Source organism: Cryptotermes secundus, unplaced genomic scaffold (genome assembly GCF_002891405.2).
Source record: "Cryptotermes secundus unplaced genomic scaffold, Csec_1.0 scaffold563, whole genome shotgun sequence".
NCBI classification, from domain to species: Eukaryota; Metazoa; Arthropoda; class Insecta; order Blattodea; family Kalotermitidae; genus Cryptotermes; species Cryptotermes secundus.
Window position 1 is genome coordinate 32,271 of NW_019734971.1, and position 26,178 is coordinate 58,448.

Below are 26,178 nucleotides of genomic sequence, written 5' to 3' on the forward strand. Positions count from 1 at the left end.
ATTTGTCATCCTTATGTCGTATCTCAATACGCGAGTCACACCTATCTTCTTCTATCGGAGTATTCTTCCTACTTTCATATGTGTGTTGTGCTTTGTGTTGTGTCTTGCTCCTGTGACTGCGTGTGTTATACTCGCACTTTAGTGCCGAAACATGTACTGCAAGAGAGAAGAATAAATGTATGCACTGTAAGACGGTCAGAATAAATCATGGCTACAGTAAGTTTATATATAAATGTTTGTGAGAAATGTATTTAATTCTTGTTTTGTACCAATGCAGAGGTTTGGTTAGGATGTTTATTTTATGTCTGTGAACTGTAAGAGAATCCGTATATGTGGCGGGATAGGAGGTTAATTAAGTTATGAATCATTTTTCTTTCTTCCATGGATATGGTTTTACGACTGCTAAACTGCTGAAAACTTATGTTGGCCATTCAAAATATTGTCTGCTTATTTAGTCCATATAATGTATGCCAGAATTTTTAATTGTGAAAAAATTTGCCAAGATTGCAAAGAATTAAGTGAACTACCTCAGCTTAATATCTGACACAGAACTTTATTTTAGCCTGTAGTGGTTTGGGAAATCTATATTATGATGATATTCACAGTGCAGCAAAGTGAAAACTAAGAAAATCTGTTATGTGTTATTCATGCATAATTGGGTGTTAGCTGTTTAAATATGCATATCATATTTTCTATTATAATACTCTTTTCCTCAATGCAAATGATTAAAAATCATGCATGTTTTATGCACAGTTATGAATTCATTCAGTCATTGTGGTCATGAATTTTACATTCTGGATTCATTTTAAATAAGCTGCCTCAGTTTAATGTCTGATCCAGAAATGTATTTCAGTCTATAATGGCTGTGGAAGCCTGTTTACAACATTCATGATGTAAGTAGAGAAAATTTGTTGTGCAGAACTCAGTGTTCATCTTGTAACTTGGTGATGGACGGTAATTGTTTATAAAGTAAATATGTAAATATGCACAAATGGGGGATAAAAGGAATGCATATTGGGTATTGGTGGGAAAGCCAGAAGGAAAGAGATAGGATGAGATGGTATGGATTGGATTGATCTGGCTCAGGATAGGGACCAGTGGAGGGCTCTTGTGAACATGGTAATGAACCTTCGGGTTCCATAAAATGCTGGGAAATTCTTGAGTAGCTGCAGGTTTGGCTTCTCAAGAAGGGCTCAGCTCCATAAGTCAGTATTTGTATTTGTTGTTGTATTTTTATAGTCATGGCTCTGAAATGTGTGAGGAATTGTTTTCTTCCCACTTTCCTTTCCTCTTTTCAACTTTGGTAGACCTAAGTCTGAGAGAAATAAAAGGATACATTATTATTACATCATAAATAATATCAATCAGATACTAAGTCATGTACTGTACCATAGGTTATATTTCAGATTCTTCAAGGTTTTTGTAATAATTGTGCTTCTTGTCTATGAAGTTTCTTCTCCCTCTCTCTACTAATGCAGACATAAGTGAAGTATGTAAATCAAACTTCCATAGTTTTAAAATTGACAAAACCTGTTTCACCATGTAATCCCTTATGTTTAAATGAACTTTTCTGATCAGGTATAACTTTCTCCTTCCACATGTGGTAGGTGAATGAATGAATGATGAATGAACAAATTCATAAGAACATATGAGAGTAAAAATGGTATTCCTTGTAATTATATTATGCAAGTCTTAAGGTTAAAGACAGCCTGATGGATGCCCAGGTAAAGGTTCCCTCTTGCTATATTCTTGGCACAACTTACTTTAAATCATACCAAGTACCAGTGGCCCCCTCCAACGGTGGCCACCAGACTGTAAGCAGTTACTTCTGCATGTCAAGACAGAGTTCTGTTCACAAGCTGTGTGGCATTACATGAGCTCTGAGATGCATGAAAATGATGTCTAATTATAAATGGGCCAATGTTATTGAAATGCAACATGTCACATGACGGTAACTGAGTTACAGTACTGAAGATACTGAGCTCAGCTTACCCCCAGCCTCTATTCTGGAAGGAAAGCTACTGCACATCTCAAAGCCATAGCTCGTCTCACTGAATCTATTGTACAGCAGATTATCTAACTGCAGTTACTAGACCATTGATCACACTTTCTATCTCCTGAATAGAACATTGTAAAGAAATACTGTTCCTTTTGCAGAGAAAACTCCAGGGAAAAATACACTATCACTTCGAATTTACAGACATTAACACTGACAAATGATGTCACATGTCATCAGTAACACACTATCAATATTAGTATGAAATCTGTATGGAATTTGGATCCCTTTGACTCCTTTCAAAAATCTGTCATATGCAGCCACCTTGTTACTTGTCTATTTCTAATAAATTTCAAACATGACTGTACACCAGGTGAATACTCAGTTGCAATAAAATAACAACATATGACCCTTACCTTTCTGTGATCTGTTGGGCTGATCTGCATAGGTGTCCACAATATTCATACATGCCCCCATTGTCACCAGGCACTTCCTGCAGCTCCTGTGTAAACCAGTTCTAAACAGCCTGCTGCATCTCAGCATCCAGCTGCAGCCAATATCCCTTGAGTCCCTTTTTAGGAGTCAAATGACAAGAAAATTGTAAGAAGAGAGAGTTTTAGCCATTGTGATCTGCTTGAAACAGTCTTGGCATCATTTGCTACATTCAGATTAATACTGTTATGATGGAGAATGGCACTTTCTGTGAAGTTTGCTAGAGACATCCATAACAGCTGTATGCAGTTTTTCATCACACTACTGGTTACTGATGGAAACTGCATGTCAACACCTAGGATGATCAAGGAAAACAGTACTGCCTTGCCAGGAAATGGGATCTCGAATTTTCTACATAGGAAGAGTTACACTGCATCTGCTTGCCACTGCTATGTTTCTGTTGGCTATGATCTTGTAAAGATTATCATTGCCTTCTTACATACATCAAAGGGATAGTTACATACACAGCTGTGTGATCCTTAACCTTTACCATCCATATATCTCACATCTGTGGCAGCATATGCGCTGGTTCAGCAGGCCTCAGCAAGCCTTACCTCACATTTATCACACTATAAACCCCCTTACTATTAAGTTTAAATCCAGCCACCAGAGACAGTAGTGGGAGACTTACATTTGGCCAATAAAAGTTAGAGTGTATTCAACCTGTGGTATGGTGGACAGACCATTCTAAATGTGTGTTTGTATTACACCGTACCGTATATAATGCCTCCTATTTTTTTCAAAGAAAACTACAAAAGAGAAACAGAAAGCATAATAATGCAGTTAAACAGAGCAAGATTTCAGCTACTTACAGTTATTTTTCGACATAATCACCACCATTCATTATGCACTTTTGTCAGCGATTAACAAGAGGCTGTACGCTGCGCCAGCAGAGGCTAGCCACTTTGTTACAGCTGCAATGATGGCATCATTATCTGGAAAGTGTTGCCCACGTAGTCCATCTTTCTTAGGCCCAAAGAGATGGAAGTCTGAAGGTGCTAAACTGGGGCTATAAGGTGGATGTGGTAGGACAGTCCAGCCAAACTTTGCAATGTGTGCGTTGGTCGCCAAACCTGTATGGGGTCTAGCGTTATTGTGTTGCAAGCAAAAGGTTGTCTGCTTCTTTGGCCTGACTTGGGAAATGCGGGCTTTCAGCTTAGTCAGCGTCATCTTGTAGCGTTCAGAATTGACAGTCCCTGGTCGTTATCTGCTGATCTGTTCGGATGAGGCGCTGTTCATTGTGAGGAGTGGCTGCTGAGCAGGGACGCCCAGGGCGTGGCTTGTCGTGCACTTCACTTTCGCCTCTGTTGAAACACACTACCCACCGAATCACTGTGCTGACATCCACGGTTTTGTCTTCGTACACCTTTAGCAAGTGTCGATGGATGTCAATAGGTACAATTTGTTCGGCAGTGAGAAATTCAATAACACATCTGTGTTTCATACGCACTTCTATGTCAGACACCATTTTGGTAGACTGCTCTGCTGTCGCACGACAACCAAACTTACAGCAGATTGGCGGGAAGGTTCAACCTTTACTACAACACCACCAACATCCATCTCGGACGTTACATAATAACACAAAAAAAATAGGAGGCATTATTTACGGAACGCCCCTAGTATATTCAGCAGTGCTCCAAATTAATACACATTTTTGTTCATATGTACTTTTACTTCCATGAAGGTGACATGTCTGGGCATTATGATCCAGACCATGGCGTACTCTTATGTTGACTGCTGTCCATCAACTCTTATCTAAATTCTAAAACCAGTCTACCATATTTATTTTGGAAATACAGGTATAAACACAGAATCCCATACTCTGTATACAGCCTATGAAGTCTTTGCAGCCAAAAATCAATATCAGTGCAACAGATGATCCTGTTTGACCATGGAGTCAAACATGTAGTCACATACGGTCACATAGCTGTACAGCTAGGAAGAACTTCAAGCACAGCATTCCACTGCAACTTGTTGATAGTACAGTGGTGCTTGCTGTGCCTAATGGTTTTCTACTGGAACAGCCTTAGTGTGCTTTAATTTTATAAGATTCGATTTAATACATTACACATAACCCTAAAACAGTATCTCTATAATCTGTAGTCATATTTTTATTCTTTGCAGTTAAAATCAAGTATTTACACTATTAACACTTTCTAAGGTGGACATTCCTGTTCAAACATCCGTGTGTTGGTCATTCCAACATTTTAATTTTACCCTGTTTGAACTAGGTACTAACAATCTGAAGCTGATGAATGATCTGAAGGGTCTTGTAAATTTATGTACAAAAATATTCATGAAAAAAGTTTAATATGCAGTTGAAAAGAATATCACTTGCAATTTATATGGACAATACTGCCTACTCTTAACCCAACCAATGAACCTATATTATCTTCTCTAGCATAGTACAAAATTAAATACAATAATTTGTGAAGCAGATTATAAATATCATTACAGTTATCCACCATGCAGCATTCATGATGATTTAAAGAACAAATATACACATGGACAGCTTTTTCAGTAGTCTATCAAGCAAATGACTTGTTGATCAGTGTTCATGACAGCTTGCACATACCCAGTACTTTTTACCTGTGTTCTTCTGTCAGCAGTTTTCATGTACATATAAAAGCACATAATTCTGTTAAGATAGAACTACAATTTCCTAGGAGTGGTAACAATGGACACTGTTTTAGAGTACAATTAATTAGAGGCATACATACCAATATTACAAAGTAACTGGTAAAGGTACTAGTACAATATTAACAGAAAAAATTCCAAAATAAGCAGCATTATTTTGTTTAAAGACTTAAACCAACTGAAATGTCAAGACAGCAACTGAATGACATACCAGATTATTCATGAATCACACGTAGAGTGCTATCTTCTGGCCATCTTATTCCAGACTACATGGTACATCATCCCAGAAGAGAGAATTCTTCATAGTCCATCAATATGAAAACTTTAAAATAAGGCTGGGGGGGGGAGTATGGTTTAAGTCCTTAATTTTGTTACATGTTTCCGATCGGTTTCCTGAAACTCCCGTGTCTAAATACTATATAATGCAGTATTAAAGCATAAATACATTGCAATTTTTGTTAATGCATCTGTATCTTTGGGCAGCAGCATTCCAGAAAATGACTTCCTTAGCTATTTCACACATCAATGGGATAATTTTTTAAGGGAATATCCAGCACACTTTAGTTCTGAACTTTTAACACAAACTTAGATCACATCACTTTCTCATGGCACACTGCTACTAATTTTGACTGGTAACTTGACAGCAACGGTTCACTTACATACTGTAACATGTTTCAGGATCTGTCCATGAAAGAATGATGATGGTAGCTTACTTTAAGATGACATGGAATGCATGTTAATGGTATAAAGCAGTAACAGATAATTATTTACTACAATTATGGTACATATGAGATTAATATCAACTCTCTCTGCCATATTTAGGCCATCAACTGAATTATTCAGTTTCAACAGAATGTGAAGTGTCCATTGTAGCTAAAACTGGGGCTGGATGCACAGAAGTTCCTACTCATACTTCAGTGGTCAGGGAGACAGCAGTTCTTAATTTGAGTTGGCCCAATGTTGTCAGTATCCACCATGTAAGTGCTGTAACAGAACTCTCAGCTCTTTTAATTTTTTTTGTCTTCCTTCTTTGCATTTCTTCATTTTTACAGAAACCAGTATGGAGGAAATTCAGAGCAGCTGAAAACAAATTTCAAGTATTTTAGATGTATTATATCATAAATCCTTTAATTGCCCATAGTATAAATGCTGATTAATTAGAATTTTAGAATGATCCAGTCATCCTGGGGTTGCATCAGATTTTCCACCTACCCTGAAAATTGTTCATGAATGTAGACATCTGCTGCTGTTAAAATAATATGAAGGAAGGAAGTAATATGGTTAGATTTTCCTCCTCTGCACCACCACTAGATAACCCCTAACACCTCCAATGTATAATGGAGGTTCTATAACGGACAAGCAGTAGCACACCATGAGCAATAAGAGGTGTTGTTAGTGTCATATGCAATGCATTCTGATTTACTAAATTACTTTTAAGTACAACATTGTAGGTGTCACAGATCTTTAATTTGTCCAGCAGGCAGAGTGATGGTGTGCTGTGAAATACAAGTTTTGAAACCTACAAAGTAAAGATAAAATGCAATACCATCCTCATAACTAGAGCTAGGATTTTTATATAAATACATATTTTATTTCTTACTATGTAGATCTTCAAAAAGTAATAATCTCCATGAATTGCAGCATTAGCATTGCTACAGTTGAACTTTGTTCTACATATTTCTACATGTTTTGGCATTTCACACATATTTCTTTGGATGTTACACAAAACTATATATTTCATGATATTTTTCCTTACTTGCATTTTAAACTGGAAAGTGCTTGTATTTTTCTGTGTGTATTTTAGTTAAATATCTTACTAATAGTCTCCTCCACCTTCCAAAAGAGTTTCTGGAATGATGGGGAAATCCGGAAGGAAATATATCTTTTGTAAGGCAGAGTAAACTACAACCCCCAAGTAATACCGCTCATTAGTGTGACCTATGCATTAGGGATTTTTCTATGAATTTGAATGGTGTTCCTTTGCATTGCAGTTACAGTGGCAGCTCGTAGCTAAAATTAGTAGGGGTGCTGCTCCAGAAGCGCACAGTTCCATATAAAGATTTGGCTACTGACATTAAGCTTAAGGATTATATATTGTATTGTACAAGCATAAAGAAAGAATTAAAGAAAAAAGGACTCATTATATAAATGCTATCAATAATATCATGTGGAAATTGGGGGTGCTGCAGTTCCGCAGTGCCTATACACGGGCCGCCCTGGTCCCCTCCACCCTCACAAAACGTGAATCCTAGAGTGCATTTAGTGATCCAAAAGTGGCCTGCTCAATTGCATACATCCAAAGCAATTTCGGCTTGCTTCTGTAGAGTATAAAACGTTTAGAAAACCAGGGACTTCTTCTGCAAGAATCTATGGACATAACAAAAAATACAAGTGAAAAACTTAGTGCCGTGAATGGGGAGGCTGGCGAAAGTGTGTCCATAATTTGCAGGCAGTGTTAAAAAGAAACTCTGGATTTTTTACATTTACCAGTATGTCTGGTACTTAATGGAGACAATGCAGATCCCCTTAAGACATTGCTCCTGAAATATACACCAGTGACATCTTGTGATGCAGAAAGATCCTTTTCAGCCTACAAATACATTTTAGCAGATAAAAGACAATCAATTACCCCAGAAAATATGGAAACGATTCTGTGTATTAAAACAAACGAACTGCATGGCTTTTAGTCTGCAAGCAAACTACACCGACTGAGTGACAGCCGCTTGTTGGCAAAAATAATGCCAACTTTAGCAGAAAGAGGGTGTCACATGGTCAGCACAATGAATTCGGTTTTCTAGACCAGACATAATTGTATATTATGCATAAAAAACAATGATTGTGCCAAAAGATTGTAAATAAAGGTTGCTTGCAAAACTAATTATTACTTTTATGTGATGTTACATATTTTAATGAATCCACATGTTTTACTACATATTTCAGAGGTTTTTGCTATATTATTATGTACATATTTTGCAGGATGATACTACATAAAAATCCTAACTCTACTTGTAACAATTTACGTATAACTTACAAAAGCAAAATGTCAGGTAACAGTTATTTACAGTGCTCCACCTCCAACCTTTCAGTTACAAAGGCATGCAAGTTAATACAACCTAGGGCGAACACTGTGATTATGTTAACACGTCACAGGGCACAGAAGTTCAGAGTTAAATTCTTGTCAGAAACAATGTAAATTCAGAAGGTTACCATCTGGAATCCAACACCACATAGTCAGAAGTTTTACAGAAATTCTGAAGGAATGTGCTGCTTCCAGAACGTCAGTAAACTTCTACCAGATCTCAGAGTATCACATCCCAGAAAGATGTACTCCTCATAGTCACCACCATAAGAACCTCAAATCTCATACAGAAAATCAAGGTTTGAAATCTAGTAATGGAAGATTTACAGTGAGTCAGCTTTTATCAAACTTCTAGTTTTTTACCATGCATTTTACTTTGGAAGATACCAATAATCCACATTATAATGGAATATGACATTTGAAGCACTGTCATAATGTATTAATGAACACACTTTTGCCATTATTTGTACAATATATCCATTATTAATCATAAGCCATAAATATTGCAAGAATCACATCCTCAGTCTGCAGCCAATGATTCATTTGCAGAAGACAGCATAACATATGGATTCCAGAAGCATAAAACTGCGATAACCTTCCTGCTAACCTTAGAAATTAATGAAATGAATTTCCAGTTCCACAGGCCCCAGCATAAAACACTCAAGATACTTAAAGAATAGGGCTGAATTTTTCCTTTGAACACCTACCCATACTTTAATGGGCTGTATCAGTTGCATCTGAAGAGTGACGTGTATGGATTTCATTCCAAGCAGGGTATTCAGTAGCATTTTTCCTTCGCAACCACAGAATTCATCATTCCATCCTTTTCCAAATCACAACATATTTTCCAAAGATTCATATCAATATAGAAGCTGGGATAGTTCTGTCAGTATAGCAGCTAAGCTATGGACAACCAAGGAATTGGAATTTGAGTCACAGCAGTGACAAGACATTTTTCTCTTCTCCATGTTGTGCAGACAGGCTCTGGAGACCCCCAGCCTCCCCCCCCCCATAAAGCAGCAGGCGCATGAAGCTGACCACTCACTTCATCTACTGCCAAGGTTGAATGGTGGGACTATAGCTTCAACCCCCATACATCTTCATTGCATGGTAGGGAAAATTTACCTTTTTTGCCATAACCTCAGTATCATTTTCTGATCTGCGCTTTGACCTCTTTCCATTATAAGAACTGTATGTGTTTCTCTGGTAGCAGAATATAAATATTACATGCCACTGGGAAACACTGTTATGTAAGGAAAAATTAAAGAAAATAGAAATTTTTAGAATACATTAGTATTGTGACATGTCCGCTGAAAGCTGGAATAGCTTAACCAGAACAGGCATTGGTTACTAGGTTACAGCACAAAAGTGATGCAACAATGGAATACATCATGCTATGCTATGTGACCAATGGGGTGTTCTCTGTGAGTCCTTGCCAATAGTGATATCATGAAACAATAAAGGAATTGTGGAAAGCATGTGTGTTCTGTTGAGTCTGTCCCAAGGCTATATCATGAGGACCCATGGGCAGAGAAGTCATACAAAATCATGAAAATGAGAATGTTTGCAACATCGGACAAGGCGAAGCCCGACACAGAAAGTATAAGAGGCTTAAACTTGGTGGCAGTCAGGCATACAAACATTCAAGTGACTAGACTGCCGTGGTAGCGAATACTACTAGAAATAGAGCATAATCTGCTGCACTGAGCCTGGATTGACAGAGGCCTTGTATATATTGTACATAGAAATAGGAATTAAGATTAAATTTGTAAATATATGTAAATACTGACATTGGACTTACTAATACGGACTATGACAGACCCAACCTCTCGTCAAAGAGGGCGCCTCAAATGGACAGGAGAGTAACTTTCATATAAGGAAAAAAAACAAAAAGAAAACAAATTCTGGTCATGAGCCCCAGCTGCGGCTCAACATCAAGACAGACAGACAGAGACTGACTGACCGTCAGTCACAATGTGACTTGGACTTGGACTAGAGGAATTAGTCTGAGTCAAGAGACTAGAGAAGTGAGTCTGCAGTTAGCATCTGGGACACAGACCCATCAGAGATTGTCACAGTCACCCATGGCAGAAACAGAGGAGCTCCCATTGTTGTAAGTTGTTGTGCAGCAATGTCCAGTTGTGAGACAGTCACCAGCCAGTAAGGACGTGAACATGGAAGCTGAGGAATCTATGGTGTTGTAAGCCATTGCCAGACAACTGGTGAAGACACAGCAGACTGAGCATATTCAATGTGCGCTGTAGTGAACTATTGAGTGTGTGAATTAGCAACAGTACCACAGTTACTTGTAGCTATTATCTGTAAGGGTCCAATAAATCTGATTACCAATCCAAACCCCGTCTATAGTAATCCTATCATGTGACACTATTTACATTGAACTTAAGATTACATTCTGAGTTTTGTTAAGGACCTAGTATAGAGGATCTTTACCAGAGCAATTGGTGCAGGGGATGTGAGTATGATCAGCAGGAAAGAAAAAAATTTGTAAGCCTTCATTTGAAAGAAAAACAAGAGGAGAGTCCCTGGTTATAAATAAAATATTTATTGATATCTACTCATATACTAGAGCAAGTATCTCATTTCAGTTTTCCAGGAAATGACATAAAATATATTAAACAAGGACTTAAATTTAGTAAGTGTGAAGGAATATAATGTACCTTTGTAAGAGGTTTAAAGACTGAAATAAAGAAAGAAACAGCCAAAATTTTACAAAGTACCTGAATTGCTTAATCCGCTATATTAAAGCGAATCTTGGACAATTAAAGCAAGGAACATAAATAAGATATACTCATCCCTGTAAGATACTTCGGAACAGTAAAATGCTGCACTATCTTACACCAGATGAACATAAATCTTGGACCAGTCGGATAGAATGACTAATGAAAGAATATGGAGATTTCATACTAAACTTAAACAGCATTGAGACCTTGGAACAGATGGACTGAATATGTTACATCAGAATAGGCTTGACCGCCTATATCACAAAGTGAAGAATAATATGAACAATGAAATAGGAAATTCTTACACAATCTAACGTTGGAATTCCATCTCTCCACTTGTTTTCTCCTCTATGTGCATGTGTGTGTGCATATATTGAGAAGGGGTAAGGCAGGAGGTGCTAGCATTGTGGAAGATACCTTAAACTTCTGGGAGTGTTCTTGGAGAAGAAGGTTAATCTCTGGTCTAATGCATTATACATGTCAGAAAAATCTGATAAACACTGCAGTGGATGATATACAAAATTAAAATAAACAAGAAATCCTGAATGAATTTCCATCTGACAAGTATTATGTGTAATCACATTTTGTCTTAAAAAATATAAGACAGAATGAGGTCCTAGAAACTCTTTCATTAGATTTATATACTTAAAAAGCTTCAACATGCCAGACAGACTCAAAATACAGGTTGGGGCGCAGAAACTCCCTTTTTGTGAAGATGCATTGTGAAGGGAGGGGAGGTTGCAGAAAATTGGGGATAGGCTCGGTGAACACAGCAGTCGCAGAAGATTCTGTCTAATACCTCTCAGTAGGAAACATGAGGTGGACGAGTGAGCAGCGTGCGTTCCATACTCACTTCGGAATCAAGCCCAGAGGTCCGGTTCCCAACCGGAAATCGATTGTTTTGTGGGTAGAGAACTTTAGGACAACTGCAAGTGCGGTGAAAAAAATCATCAGGATGACAACGGACCGTTACGACACCAGAAAATGTGGAGGCAGTTCGACAGTTGATTTTGAGATCTCCAAGACGCTCCGCTCGCAAACATGCAGTCGCCCTAGACATATCCAATCGCTGAATGCACCAAATTCTTCACAAACATCTTCATTTCCATCCCTATTAAGATGGTTGTTGTGCAAGAATTGTCACCACGTGATTTCCAGAACCGAATAACGGTGTTCGAAACGTTATTTGAAACTTTACCCCCTGACGCACTTGTTTTCTTTAGTGATTAGGCACATTTTCACCTATCCGGATATGTCAACAAGTGGAATATGCATTATTGGACTGGTAACAATCCCAGAGAGCTCCATGAGAGGCCACTTCACAGTGATAAGGTGACAGTATGGTGTGCGCTGTCAAAAGTTGGAGTTATTGGCCCTTATTTTTATGAAGAAGACAATCATGCAGTTACTGTCAATTCACAGCGGTATGTGGACATGATTAAAAACTTTTTTGAACCAGCTCTTGAAGAAATGCATCTAGGAAATGTCTGGTTCCAACAGGATGGTGCCACAGCCCACACAGCCTGAGCTTCGATGACAGTTATGAGGGCAAAGTTCCCCGGACGGCTCATCTCACTTCGAGGTGACATCCCGTAGGCAGCGCACTCATCTGATCTAACGCCCTGTGATTTTTTTTATGGGGATACCTCAAGGCAGAGGTTTTTAAACATCGCCCCACAAACCTGCTTCAGCTGAAGAATGTTATTTGGCAGGAAGTAGCCCAAATTCCAGTGCACATGTTGGAACGTGCAGAGGGGAACTTCAGAAAACGGTTGCATCAGTGCACAGAGAACAGTGGCCACCACCTTCAAGATATTTTGTTTAAAACTACATGATTTAAAACTTTAAAGTATTGTAACGTGTCGGCAAACCAGAGGAGTAACTTCTATGGAAACGCCAGAACAGACCGTTGCATAAGAAGTAACAATAGCGATACTGTAATTCCAACAGTGAGCTGTTGTATCGAGAACATCGAATCTCCACGGTAACGACAAACAAAGCAACGTCTCCATGGTTATAACAGAAGGTTCATTTGCCTAGCAGCGGCGAGGGTATAAATAGGCCAGCATTCGAAGAAGTCAGTCTCGGAAGAGCCGTCTAAGAAACCAGCCTTCATCAAGCCTTCCGAGAAGCTAGCCTTTATCCAGCCTTCGAAGTAGAGTGTCGCAGAGGATAGTCGAGGTGTCACAGTGAATAGTAGTTGTACTCGTGACTGTGTAAGCGGAAGAACAATAAAGGTTCTACTTAATTTGTGGCCTACGTGAATCTATTTGTAGCGTGACACACAAACACGCTACAGTATGTTCTTTCATTAGCTAAACATAAATTTTGTCTATCAGCAATAATTTTTCTTTTATTTGCCTTCAAAAAAAGGAAGTTTCTGCGCCCCACCCTGTACTTCATCATGCGAACTAACTGTTTAAAGACACATTTATTTAAAATATTTCTTTTAATATGTTGCTCAAATAAATATACCTTGAAAATTAACAAACAACAATCTCAATAGTCACAACCAAAGGTGTCTAAAAGAGATACTGATGAAAATGCTGTGAAAACAACAGAGAGTATGGCTTATAAGTTGGACTTCACTATAGTGACAAAAACCATTGGAACTATCAATTTATTAACATCACACATACAGAAAACCAACACATAAAACTACATTTTCTTCTAAATTTTATTGGGTTAAAATATTAAACAGTTATGGGTTCATGTACAGTTTATGTGCCCTGTAAGAAAAATTTTACAATTAAGCATAATGACTGTTTCACAATTTCTTATGCACATGTCATAAAGTTGCATGTATTCCAATTGTGGCATTTAGAACAACCCATAACTAATGCAAGCATATTAAGTACCAGTGAGATTTTAACTGTTTTATGTGTTGGTCTGTTACTCCAGTTTCATAGAAGTTGGTGAGTTTATTCTCACATATATGCACATCCAGCAAATTATGGACTCAATGTGGATGAGATCTGCAAGCATACAGCAAATACTGGGTTTGGCTTTGACCTATAAAAAACAGCTCCTTATTAACAATCAACTGTGAACAGAAGAAGTTATATAAGCTGAAGAAAATCTTTAACACTTAAGTTCAGATAATGCTAATGCTAATGATAATGATCATGCTGAATTGGGGTTACTTTCACATCCCTGTGATAACCATTCCAAAGAAGAAACATTTCTGCACCTGCACTAGTATTCACACCTTGGTGCCATATTGTATTATATATAATGGGAAGTTGGGGGACAAATCCGTAGTTACATATTTCAACCATTTTCAGATATTATGAGTATCTGCTACAACGAGCACTGTCTTGAATTTTATGAAGTCTCATTAATATTGAGGTGGAACTGTATTGTTTACTAAAGATAAATGGATACTAATTCTTTAATAAATATTTCATGAAAACTTACTCTCTATTCTGAAGTTTCACCATAAGTATAGCTACATTTAAAACTGAACATGGCAGAGCTGGACCACGCAAATTTTTCAGTTCAAAGAACCAAAGAAATGTGGGAGGTTCTGAGGGCTGAGCACCAGAACACTAAATGGTACCAATAATTATTTATCCTATGCTGACTATCCAATGATTTTCTCAAGCAGAAGAGGGTCACTTTACTCAACATGCCTATATAGAATTAATACTGTCAGTTCAAAACCAAGTACTTTCAAGAATATTGGTCCACTTTCTAAAATAGTTTTACTAGTAAAAGGATGTTTCACTTAATTTAAAGGTATATAAATATACCTATTAACATGAATTAATATGTCTCTATTAGAATGAATTAAGACAACATGTATAATTCATATCTGAAGAAATAACTCAAATGTTCTTCCAAAATGCCATTTTAAATTTAACACATTGCATGCTCTTTCATGGTAACTGCAGACTACTTATCATTAAAGAAGTAACATTCATAATGAGGTCATTCATCATGCCCATGTTCGCATGAGATACTGATTAAATGAAGCATTAACATAGAACATAAACAGGCTACAAGCAGGCTTGTCAGACATGGTACAAATCAAAAACCTTTGCATTGGTAGAATAAAAGATTAAAGGTCAGCTTTGTTTATTACTGACAGTCCATGCTAATGTTCATGGAATTCAAGCTGAAACATGATTGTCCATCTTCATGCTTGCAACCAAGACTGAGATTTCTCTTTTTGAGGGAAATTAAATTAAATAAATTGTGGTAAAAGTAAAAATTAAAGTTTTAAAATAGGATTCATTCTCATATCCTAATGATATTATGAAAAAAAAACCTTATTTGGTTGGTTTCCAATGCTGCACTTTGACAATTAAATCATTTGTGCTTTTAACCTTAACTGGTTGACACATCTGTAACTCATCTTCTGTTTTCATGCCACTCGGGCAGGAAATGAGATTTTTCTTAATTTCAGCTGTAGCAATACAGTACTGATAGAGGTGATCCAAATTTCTGATTTTGAACATATATCATCATAGTACCAACTACATTAAAAAATACACTGTAAGTTTTATGAGATATGTATATACAAATTTTGAGCATACACTTACTATTATGATTATCTAAGTGAGGTTATGTATAGAAGTTTCAGTAATCTTGTAGCAATACAAAAGCAAATTCATCATGTCAGTTTTATGACTCATATAATTTGAACACAAGATACAGCTATTTTATTTTATAGTGTATCACTTCCAAAGTATTCTAAGAATGTGCTTCTCAATTACAATAAAAATGTTAACCTCCTAGATAAATTCTGCTCAAAATTCATGTCTAGATAGAGAATAAAATTCACAAAGTTACACATTCCTCACCTCTAAGTATATGACAGTATTAGAAAGGGGTACATTTGCCGATGCTTTCTTCTTTCTTCCATTTCATAATTACAGTTCTGCTGCTTAGTCCATATTCACTCATTTGCAGGCAGTACTATACACAAAGAAGTGCCATAATTTGTAGACCATAGTCCACTCATGTATTTAATACCTTTATATCCAAAAGAATGAAATTTCAGCACTGACTGTTGCAGTTCTTGGTTCTTGGTACAATGGTGTTCATCTTCGGGGGACCTTAGCAGGTGGTGGCATTGAATCTTGTTCATTCTGAGTCCACCTCTGCTGCTCTATATATTCCAGCAGTCTATCTGTAGTAACTGGGTCACGAATACAGTTCCACACAGCTGTATCAAGCACAGAGAATATTCCAAATGCAGTAAACTCACTGAAACTATTAGCAGTCTAGCATGAGGCCAGTCAAATTTCAGTCAACAATGGTGATATCATATGTCAACAGTAAATACAATAAAACCTTGCTATACTAAGGCTATTAAAATAAATCCCATGGATTATTTCCCTCTGCATCTCCTTTGAGCTATTACATTTCCCCCCTTCTGCACTACATCCCCTCCCAATCCACAGGAATGCTAGCAGCAATAACCACCTTCACTATCGACAAGTCTTTGGACTGAATTACACAGAGCAGAGGGGACTGGAGGGGAACACAACAGTAGACAAAAAGCAGGAAGTCATCAGTGCTGCCACAATCACCATCCAACAGACTTCCATTGGTGGCCTCATTACTGTCCTGACTATACAGGGAACATGAGAGTGTGGATTTGGCAATACTCTAGATCAAAATGTTTCAGGTTTTCTTTACTATGACACAATCTGTTTTGCTGTGCCAGATGCTCTCAGTGTTAGAAGCTGATCCTGCAGCCTCTAAACCCTAAATTTATCTATAAGACCGAACATATTTCCTTTTTACTATACTTTTATTAGGGACCACTATTCACTATCAAAACTTCTTTAAGAAGAGATAACTGCATAAAGTGATATATGGATTTTCAAGGTCCAGTCTAGAGGGGTTTTATTATATATGTTAAGCTGTGAACCCTACCCTCCCACACTTCTTCCAGCTTCATATTATATTCATGCAGCAAAACCTGTGAAATGGCCATCTGCTGACTATCTGCCTCGGTTGACCACATTTTGGGAAATGAAGAGCTTTTAACAGATCAAATTCAACAATTAATTGGTGTTTCAATGTATGTGAGGTAGCATTTTCCAACAAATTTCTATACTAATACAATTTGTAATACTAAAAGTATTTGTGGCATATGCCTACGAGTTTAATAGTATTTGTTTCTGTATAAACTTTGCTGCATGCACCACCACTCATCACTTCCACAAAATTATGTACAAGATTATGACATTAGAATAATTTCAAATTATCTGTGTAAGGTTCACTAAGAGAAAATCTCATACAATTTCCCAAACTGTGTTCTCAATGCACAGATCCTGGCAAATCACTATAAAGACATGTCAAAGCAGCTGATCTGTTCGACTCTGTTGCCAAATGGAATTAATACAACTGTAGATGCAAAAGTTTTTGGTAATACATATGATCTGTATAAGTAACAGATCATAATTTTTATTAATTTCAATGCGTAAGCTTAAGTATCAATACACACTTTCCTAACTTCAGGTTCAAAGTGAAATCTGAACAGGTATTTTTAAGGTAAGTAAAGTACCTTCAGCTGTGCTGTAGCTGTTAGGAAACGATTTGTCAGTCCTTTCTCTCATGAAGACCCAGTGATTGTCTTGGAACCTGCATTCAACTATTTTGTTGTGAAGCTCTTTAAGGGTCTTATTCACCTTCATCTTGGCAAAGGGGACATCCATTCCACCCACATACAAGTATCCAACTGTGCTTTTTAGAATACTGAAAGTGCAAACAATTATATAAAATCCATTTAATAAGCACATAATTTGCTCTATACTGTGTTCTAAAGCCCATTTCAAATGCATGCACAAACACCAGCAATGCACAAACAATCCAGATGGCAGAACTTTGTAGAACATAATTATTTGACATTGTCGCCTGTTAGTGACAAGACACAGGGTTCAGACTGAGAGCTGAATTTAATGCATACTTATTACTCTTAATGACAGGTGATCTCAACACTTTTGTTATTCTTCCAAAAATTCAAATAATCACAGCACTTTCCAAATCTTTCCAGTCTGCTATATCTTCACATACTCACAGTCTTGGTAACTGTCTCCAATAACTGAGATTCTCCCTAATAGATTTTGCTCAATGGTTCTGTTCTCAACATCTCCTGTTTTGGGTTGGGTTGGGTTGGGTTGGGTAAATTACTGCTCAAATTTTCTATATAGCATCAATGCAGACCGATGCCTGTGTATGTATGTGGTTCTGTGGAAATGTGTTTCAACAGCTGTTGTGTAGCAATGGACACCTCTGTTACACTTATCTGATTTCAAGACAGGAGACGGCACTCAAGTATACTTGATGTTCAATCATTCAGGGCAGCAGACTGTGACACTGACAATTACCTGGTGGTGGCAAAGGTTAGGGAAAGACCGGCAGTGAGCAAACAAACAACACACAGGGTTCATATGGAGAGGTTGAATCTCAAGCAATTAAATGAGGTGGAGGGTAAAGAGCAGTACTATGTTGATATCTCAAATAGGTTTGTGGCTTTGGAAAACTTGGAAACTGAGGTGGATGTTAATAAAGCTTGGGAAATTATGAGAGAGAATATAAAAATGTCTGCCAAAGAGAGTCTAGGTTATTATGAACCAAAGAAGCATAAGCCATGGTTCAATGAAGGATGCTCAAAATTATTAGATCAAAGAAAGCACGCCAAATTGCAATGGTTACAGGATCCAAGTGAGTTAAATGGGGATAATCTGAACAATATAAGACATGAAACCAGCAGGCATTTCAAGAATAAAAAGAGGGAATATCTGAAAGACAAAATTGATGAGCTTACAATGAACAGTAAGAACAAGAACATTATAGACCTGTATAGAGGAATAAATGACTTTAAGAGAGGTTACCAGCCTAGCAGTAACTTAGTGAAGGATGAGAATGGTGATCTGCTTGCAGATTCCCACATTTTGAATAGGTGGAGGAACTACTTCTCTGTTATTGAATGTACATAGGGTCAGTGATGTTAGGCAGACAGAAATCGATACAGCTGAGCCGTTAGTACCTGATCCTAGCCCATTTGAGGTTGGAAGTGCTACTGCAAAATTGAAACGGTATAAATCGCCAGGTAGTGATCAAATTCTGGCAGAACTTATTCAAGCAGGAGGTGAAATATTACGTTCTAAGATCCACTATCTAATTACTTCTATCTGGCATAAGTAAAAATTGCCTCATCAGTGGAAGGAGTCTATTATTGTACCAGTTCACAAGAAGGGTGATAAAACTGACTGTAGTAATTATCAAGGGATATCACTGCTATCAACTTCATACAAAATTTTATCCAGTTTTCTTCTCTCAGGGTTAAGTCCATATATAGATGAAATTATTGGGGATAATCAGTGTGGGTTTCGACATAATAGATCAACTACAGATCAGATCTTTTGCATTCCTCAGTATTGGAGAAAAAAATGGGAGTACGATGAGACAGTATATCAGCTATTCGTAGACTTCAAGAAAGCCTATGATTCAGTTAGAGGGAAGTATTGTACAATATTCTGATAGAGTTTGGGATACCAATGAAACTAGTTAGGTTTATTAAAATGTGTTTAAACGAAACATATAGTAAAGTCTGTGTAGGTACACATTTGTCTGATAAATTTCCTATCCAGAATGGTCTAAAACAAGGAGATGCTTTATCGCCACTCCTTTTCAACTTTCCTTTAGAATATGCCATTATGGAGGTCCAGGGAAACCACGTGGGACTGAAATTAAACGGGACACATCAGCTGTTGGCCTATGCCGATGATGTGAATCTACTGGGTGGTCTAGAAGTAAACACTGAGAAAACTAAGTATATGTTGCTGTCTCATCACCAAAATGCAGTGCAAAATCATGATATAAAGATAGGAAACAGATGTTTTGAAAATGTGGCACAATTCAGATATTCTGGAACAACGACAACAGATCAAAACCTGATTCAAGAGGAAATTAGGAGGAGATTGAACTTGGGGAATGCTTGCTACCATTCGGTCCAGAACCTTTTGTCTTCTCGTCTGCTGTCCAAAAACATAAAAATTAGAATATAGAAAACTATAATTTTGCCTGTGGTTCTGTATGGGTGTGAAACTTGGTCTCTGACAGTAAGGGAGGAACACAGACTGAGGGTGTTTGAGAACAGGGTGTTAAGAATATCTGGACCGAAGAGAGATGAAGTGACGGGAGGTTGGAGAAAACTGCATAATGAGGAGCTTCATAACTTATACTCTATTCCAAGTATAAATAGAATGATAAAGTCAAGGAGGATGAGGTGGGCAGGGCATGTAGCATGAACGGGGAGAGATAAGAAATGCATATAGGATATTGGTTTAGAAAGCCAGAAGGAAAAAGACCACAAGGAAGATCAAGGCATATGTGGGTGGACAATATTAAAATGGATCTTAGAGATATAGAATGGGATTTTATGGATTGGATTGATCTGGCTCAGGATAGGGACCAGTGGAGGGCACTTGTGAACACAGTCAAGAACCTTCGGGTTTCATAAAATGCTGGGAAATTCTTGAGTAGCTGCAGAATTGGTGGCTCCTCCAGAAGAGCTCAGCTCCACGAGTAAGTAAGCAAGCAGCAATGTGGTATGTCATGAGAAGAAACAATGGTATCATATGCCAAAATAGATTTGGTAATTTTGATACACCCTACCTACACACGTTTACAGGAAATGTTGCCTTAAAGATGAGATTTGAGTTTTTCACAGCAGTCAAAATTAAGACTGTCATCTTCTGTATTATGGTAGTCACCAAAGAAGCAGAGAAACCTGCTGCTCCCACCTCCATTGTAGAAATGACTTCAACACTGAAAATTGGGGGTGGCAAGTTTCTCCAAAATGTTGATGGTCACCAACAAAACTGCATCGTATCATAGCTCAGAAGACCACCTTATCAACTTACAGGTACATGAAAAAAGACACGTGTGACAAATTTCATTTTATGAGATTTCAGGTTCTCATTATGACAAATATCAAAGTTATGGTCATCTGTGATATGACACCATGTGGCTTGGTAGATACATACGACAGCCTGTTATCTCCATCTAACTCTTTTATTCTGAAGATGAAGCCACCAGGTTTCTCTAAAATGTAGACACCCACTACCAAACAACATGGTGTCACATCCAAGAAGACTGCAGATAATCTTTAAAGTTATTCTTATGGGAAATATGTCTGACATAAGGCTTTATGGATAAGAGTTTCCACAGCAGGAGACTGGGATCCATGGGTAAACAGTTTTGCCATTTGTTTCCCTGACAAACGCCTTGACATCCTCATGTAAGATTACACTATATTCATAATATCATGTATACCAGTCAGTCCTCAATTTACTGACACTCAAAGCCCAAATGAGTACAATACTCTAATGTGTATAGCTAGGGAACAGTGCAATAAACACCTCGCTTAAACACTTCACAACACTACATGATCATTGTTGGGTAATGACTCAGTAAACACATTAAAACGTTAAACAATAAAACTGTATCTCAGTGAATGAATGTTTATTGCTCATTGCTAGCCAACAGCCAGTGCATAAATGAAGTCGCTGGCTAGGAATCATGTGACTAGTTTTCTGTAGGTCCACACCAAAGGTCATTTGCACTCAGCTGTAAACTGGAAGAGCAAACTGGAACTAGGAGTGCAGAGTCCAGGAGGGTTCAGCAATTGAGAGTACAAGGACAAGAATGGTGCGTGAATTGTGAAGATTGAGTACAGATTAGGACAGAGGAGTACAGAGTGACTGAAGACAAGATGATGTGGGAACTGCCCGCATTCAAGCAAGTGTGACAACGCGAGCTTCGTTGCTAAGCAACAGTGTCTGTGTTGAGATGTGTTGCTAGGAGATGACTAGTGGAAACAGAGAATCCTAGTGCGCTGCCAACGGCAAACTGTAAATTGTATAAATTAGCAACAGTGCTGTGTTTAAGTGTACTTAAGAAAGACAAACAAAAAACAAAACAAAAACTCAGTGGCTTTAGTCCACAACGGAACTATACCGACTGAGGGACCACAGCTTGTTGGCGAAGTTAGTGCCAACTTTAGCAGATAGAGGGTGTCGTGTGGTCAGCGCAACGAATTCCCACAGCCGTTAATTTCGGCTTTCTAGACAGGAGCCGCTACTTTTCCATTCAAGTAGCTCCTCAATTATCGTCACGAGGTTGAGTGAACCCCATTCCAAACTCACTACTTCTTAGAATATCTGGTAGCGCCAGGAATCAAACCTGGGACCTCTGGATCTGTAGCCAGGAACTCTGACCACTAGACCACAGACTAAATGCTTATAAATTGAATCATTCGAACTAGAACCCATCATTTCCATCATGCGTACCACCCTACATGTGACAATATCAACAGGCTAATGACATAAAAACTGCAAAACAAATGTGAAGAAATCAACATTTGTATGTTTTCAGGTAAACAATGGAGCCTATGCAAGCGGTCTATCTGTTCCCTAAACCTCCCGGGACATGATGCCAGATCCACAAGGCCACACAATCCATGACTGACTCACATAGCAACCCCCCCAGCTTAAGGGTTAATGCCCNCCCATTAACCTTGCCTTTCTCCCCCGACACAATATCCTATACCTGCTCTAAACTTGCTCCAGCTCCCCAGACCGTTCCCCTCTCCCTCTCCACTGATTTCCCATTCAGACTTGTCCCTTCCTTCCTTGCTCTCATATAGATGGGTTTATTTCCAACATTAGTCTGCTTGAACCTGTTCTCACTCTCTCTTTGCTTGAGGATTTTCTTATTTTTCCTTCTACCCTGAAGATGGAGGTGATACATTCCTCTGAAACGTCAGTTAACACCACATCTACACGGTGCCACATCCCAGAAGACTGCTTTCTTCTTAATGGAGCCTATGTTTAGTAAAATGAATACTGGGAAGCATTTTCTGTTCAATGTTTCTGCAAGAATCTGAAATAGGCGTTACAGCTTGTAGCTAGTCTGTATAACAGATGAAAATTCAGTCCACTGGTCCTAAAGTCAACTGTACACATTATTTAGTTGACTTAATTTGAAATGGAATTTTTTACAACATATGGTATACAATGTTCCAACGCATACAAGGTGCGACAATTTAATTCCCGGAATGGCCCTGTGAAAGCAAAATTTGCTTCCCTGTGCACTAGAGGCTGCTGTCACCTTCGAAATACTCTCCTTGTGAATCTATGCACTTTGTGAGACAATGGTTCCACTGTCTTGAAAATCGTTTTCCGGAATACCTCCCAGGAATGTCATGTTGCGTTGGATGGCAGGAATGCCAGCAAATCTTTGTCCCATCAGGGCATTCTTTAATTTTGAAAAGAGTCAAAAATCTCAGGGAGCTAAGCCAGGTCAATGGTCCATTTTTGTGATAGATTTCTTTTCCAGGAACTCATGAAATCTTAACACATCATGCATAGGGGTACTGTCATGGTGGAGAATCCACTTGTCAGGCCAGAGTTTGCATCTTTTCCTAAGAACAGATTCCCATAACCTTGTCAGCACTTCCAATAACACTCTTGATTCAATGCTTGTCCTTGTGCAATGAATTCATGGTGAACTATCCTCTTGTGATTAAAGAACACACAAGCATGGTCCTGAACTGTGAGCAAAACATGTGTGCTTTTCTCGGCCAAAGTCAATTCTGTTTTTTCCCCTGCATGCTCTGATGTTCTGTTTCCAGATTGTATTGAAAACACCACATTTCATTACCTCTAATGACCCTATCAAACACCTCTGCACTGTGTAAAAGATCAAATGAAATGTGACGCCAACATTGTTTCTGACTATCTGTAATGATTTGAGGCACAATCTTTGTGGAAATTTTTCTCACTCCCAAATCCTTCAAAATAATCTGTTGCATTGTTTCCCTATTCATATTCAATTCTTCTGCTATTAGTCTCACACCTAATCTTCGACCTGAGTGCACCAGGGTTTGTACTCTGTCCACATTTGCATCTGTCCTTTGCGTTTTTTGGCTGCATACTTCTTGGGTCATCTTGCACCTCTTCTCACCCTTCCTTCAACCACCTATGCCAGTGGTTCTCAAACTTTTTACCTCCAAGCCCCCCCTGACAACAGAAAATACTCTCAGGCCCCCAGCCTGTTTTTTTTTATCAAAATAGAAGTCATGGAATATTTGACGTTTTATTCAGTTTATGTTGTTTTTTTCTACATACCATTTAGCAGTTATTTTACTCAAAATTAAAGTATCACAATATTAGGCCCACAATAAAAATTAGTTTTAACACTTGCAATTAACCAAAATATGTATTGAAATGAAACGACATTTAACTAACAAGTATTTAATTTTTTTCTGCAAAGAAAATCAAACATTTAAATGTCAACGTTCAGTGTGATGGATGGGCCTGCTTTTGAGAACAATGTTTATCAAAACATGGTGTAATATCAGAAATGGCCACTCTAACTTCTTTAGCAATATTTAGCCTTGAACGATACTTTGACTTTATAGCTGCCAAAACAGAAAAGCCTCTCTCACATAAGTAAGTTGTTGCGAAAGGAAACAGGATTTTCAATGCTTTTTGGCTCAAAGTTTGGAATTCCGTGCCAATATGTATCCAGAACTCCAACAAAGACAATTCCTTAAATTTACTTTTTAATGAAGTATCACTAGTGAGATCGATGAGTTATTCTTGCTCATTTACATTCAGAGATGATGGCCCAGGAGCATTTTCGAATGGATGTTTAATCCAATTAAATTAATCAAAATCATTGCAAAGGTATTTTTCGAAATGAACTTTCAACATTATGAGATGATCAAGTATGTGGCTTTTTATGTCCATTGGAAGCACTGGATTATCAGTGTCTTGTACCATTGAGACCAGAGTAGGGAACATGTCTAGCGTGTCACTTTCCATACTGTTTCTCCAGAGCTCTAATTTTCTCATGAATACCTTCACTTTGTCATTCCAAGAAAATACAGTTGCCTCATTCCCTTGAAGTGAAGTGCTGAGGATATTTAGTTTCTCAAATATATCTGTGAGGTAAGTCATTTTCAATAAAAAATTCTTGTTGCTGAAACTGTCTGCCAGTGAGTGATTTTCCCCATTTAAAATACAGAACACCTCATGCCTCAGCTCAAACATTCTCTTTAATACCTTGCCTCTTGAAAGCCATCAAGCATCACTAAAAAACAACAGAGCAGTGAGTTCAGCACCCATTTCCTCACACAGCATTTTAAAAAGTCTAGACTTCAGAGGATTTATCTTGATAACATTGACGGTTTTTACAACTGTCTGCAGTGCTTCATGAAGGAGTGGGCTGAGTTCTTTAGCTGCCAGAGCCTCCTCATGTATCATACAGTGAGTCTATACTGCTTCGGGAGTAACAGCTTTAATTTTTGCTTGTAATACAGCACGGACTCCAGACATTGAACGAGCTCCATCTGTACATATGTCAGTGCACTTATCCCATGATATCCCTTTTTCATTAAATAAAGCATTAATCACGTTGAAAAGGCTCTGAGCTGTTGCTGTTTTCAAGATAGGCTCACAGAAAAACAATTCCTCTCGCATATTTCACTCATCAACAAAACAAACATACGCAATCAAATGAGCATCTTTATGAATATCAGTCGCTTCGTCCACTTGTTATGCAACTTCTCAATTAAATGCTGATGTAAATCGTCAGAAATTCTTCTATAAACTGTGTCATTAGAGAGGGGGATATTTTTCAATTGTTGAGCAGAAGAGACACCCAACATTGTTGATACTATGTCAATCGCTGCTGGTAAAATCAGTGTTTCTGCAATTGTGTGTGGTTTCTTGCATTTAGCAATTCTATGAGAAACCTGGTAAGAGGCTAACAGGGCCTTAGAAGTCACATTTGTTGTTTTAGCAAATTTCTGTTGGGTGGACTTTAAACCACTAAGCTGTCTAACAAAAAAAATCTTTTGGTTTATTTGTAAATTTCGGATGTTTGGTTTCAAGATGTATCTTTAATTTACTAGGTTTCATACTATCTGCAGCTAAAATACTTAGATAGATTACATATTGCGGACGTTCTTCATCACTGATCACAGTTTTCGTAAAGCCTGGTAATAAATAGTTCTCATCGTACCTTCTCGTTTTCACACTCCGAGTAGCTTCTTTCCCACCACTAGTTGAAGGAGCACTGGTGTCTTCATTTCTATCACTAATCTGGAAATGCTTCATGATCAATTGTTCATAATCAAGTCAACTTCAAAAGATAAACAAATCAGCACAACTGCACTGAAACGTTGAAGGCATATGAATACAACA

The 26,178-nt window shown here is 37.9% G+C and overlaps 1 protein-coding gene across 1 annotated transcript in view; it reads right to left on the reverse strand.

Moving 5' to 3' along the window:
- Nucleotides 1-4,397: 4,397 nt before the first annotated feature.
- Nucleotides 4,398-26,178, reverse strand: part of LOC111869117 (mRNA-capping enzyme) — a 53,201-nt gene continuing 31,420 nt past the window's right edge. Inside the window, exons 12-14 of the mRNA XM_023860338.2 lie at nucleotides 17,466-17,656; nucleotides 15,751-16,115; nucleotides 4,398-6,205 (exon numbers count right to left, since the gene is read on the reverse strand). Coding sequence (XP_023716106.1) covers nucleotides 15,991-16,115; nucleotides 17,466-17,656 — 316 coding nt within the window. The 3' untranslated portion in view covers nucleotides 4,398-6,205; nucleotides 15,751-15,990. The remainder of the gene's footprint in view (nucleotides 6,206-15,750; nucleotides 16,116-17,465; nucleotides 17,657-26,178) is intronic.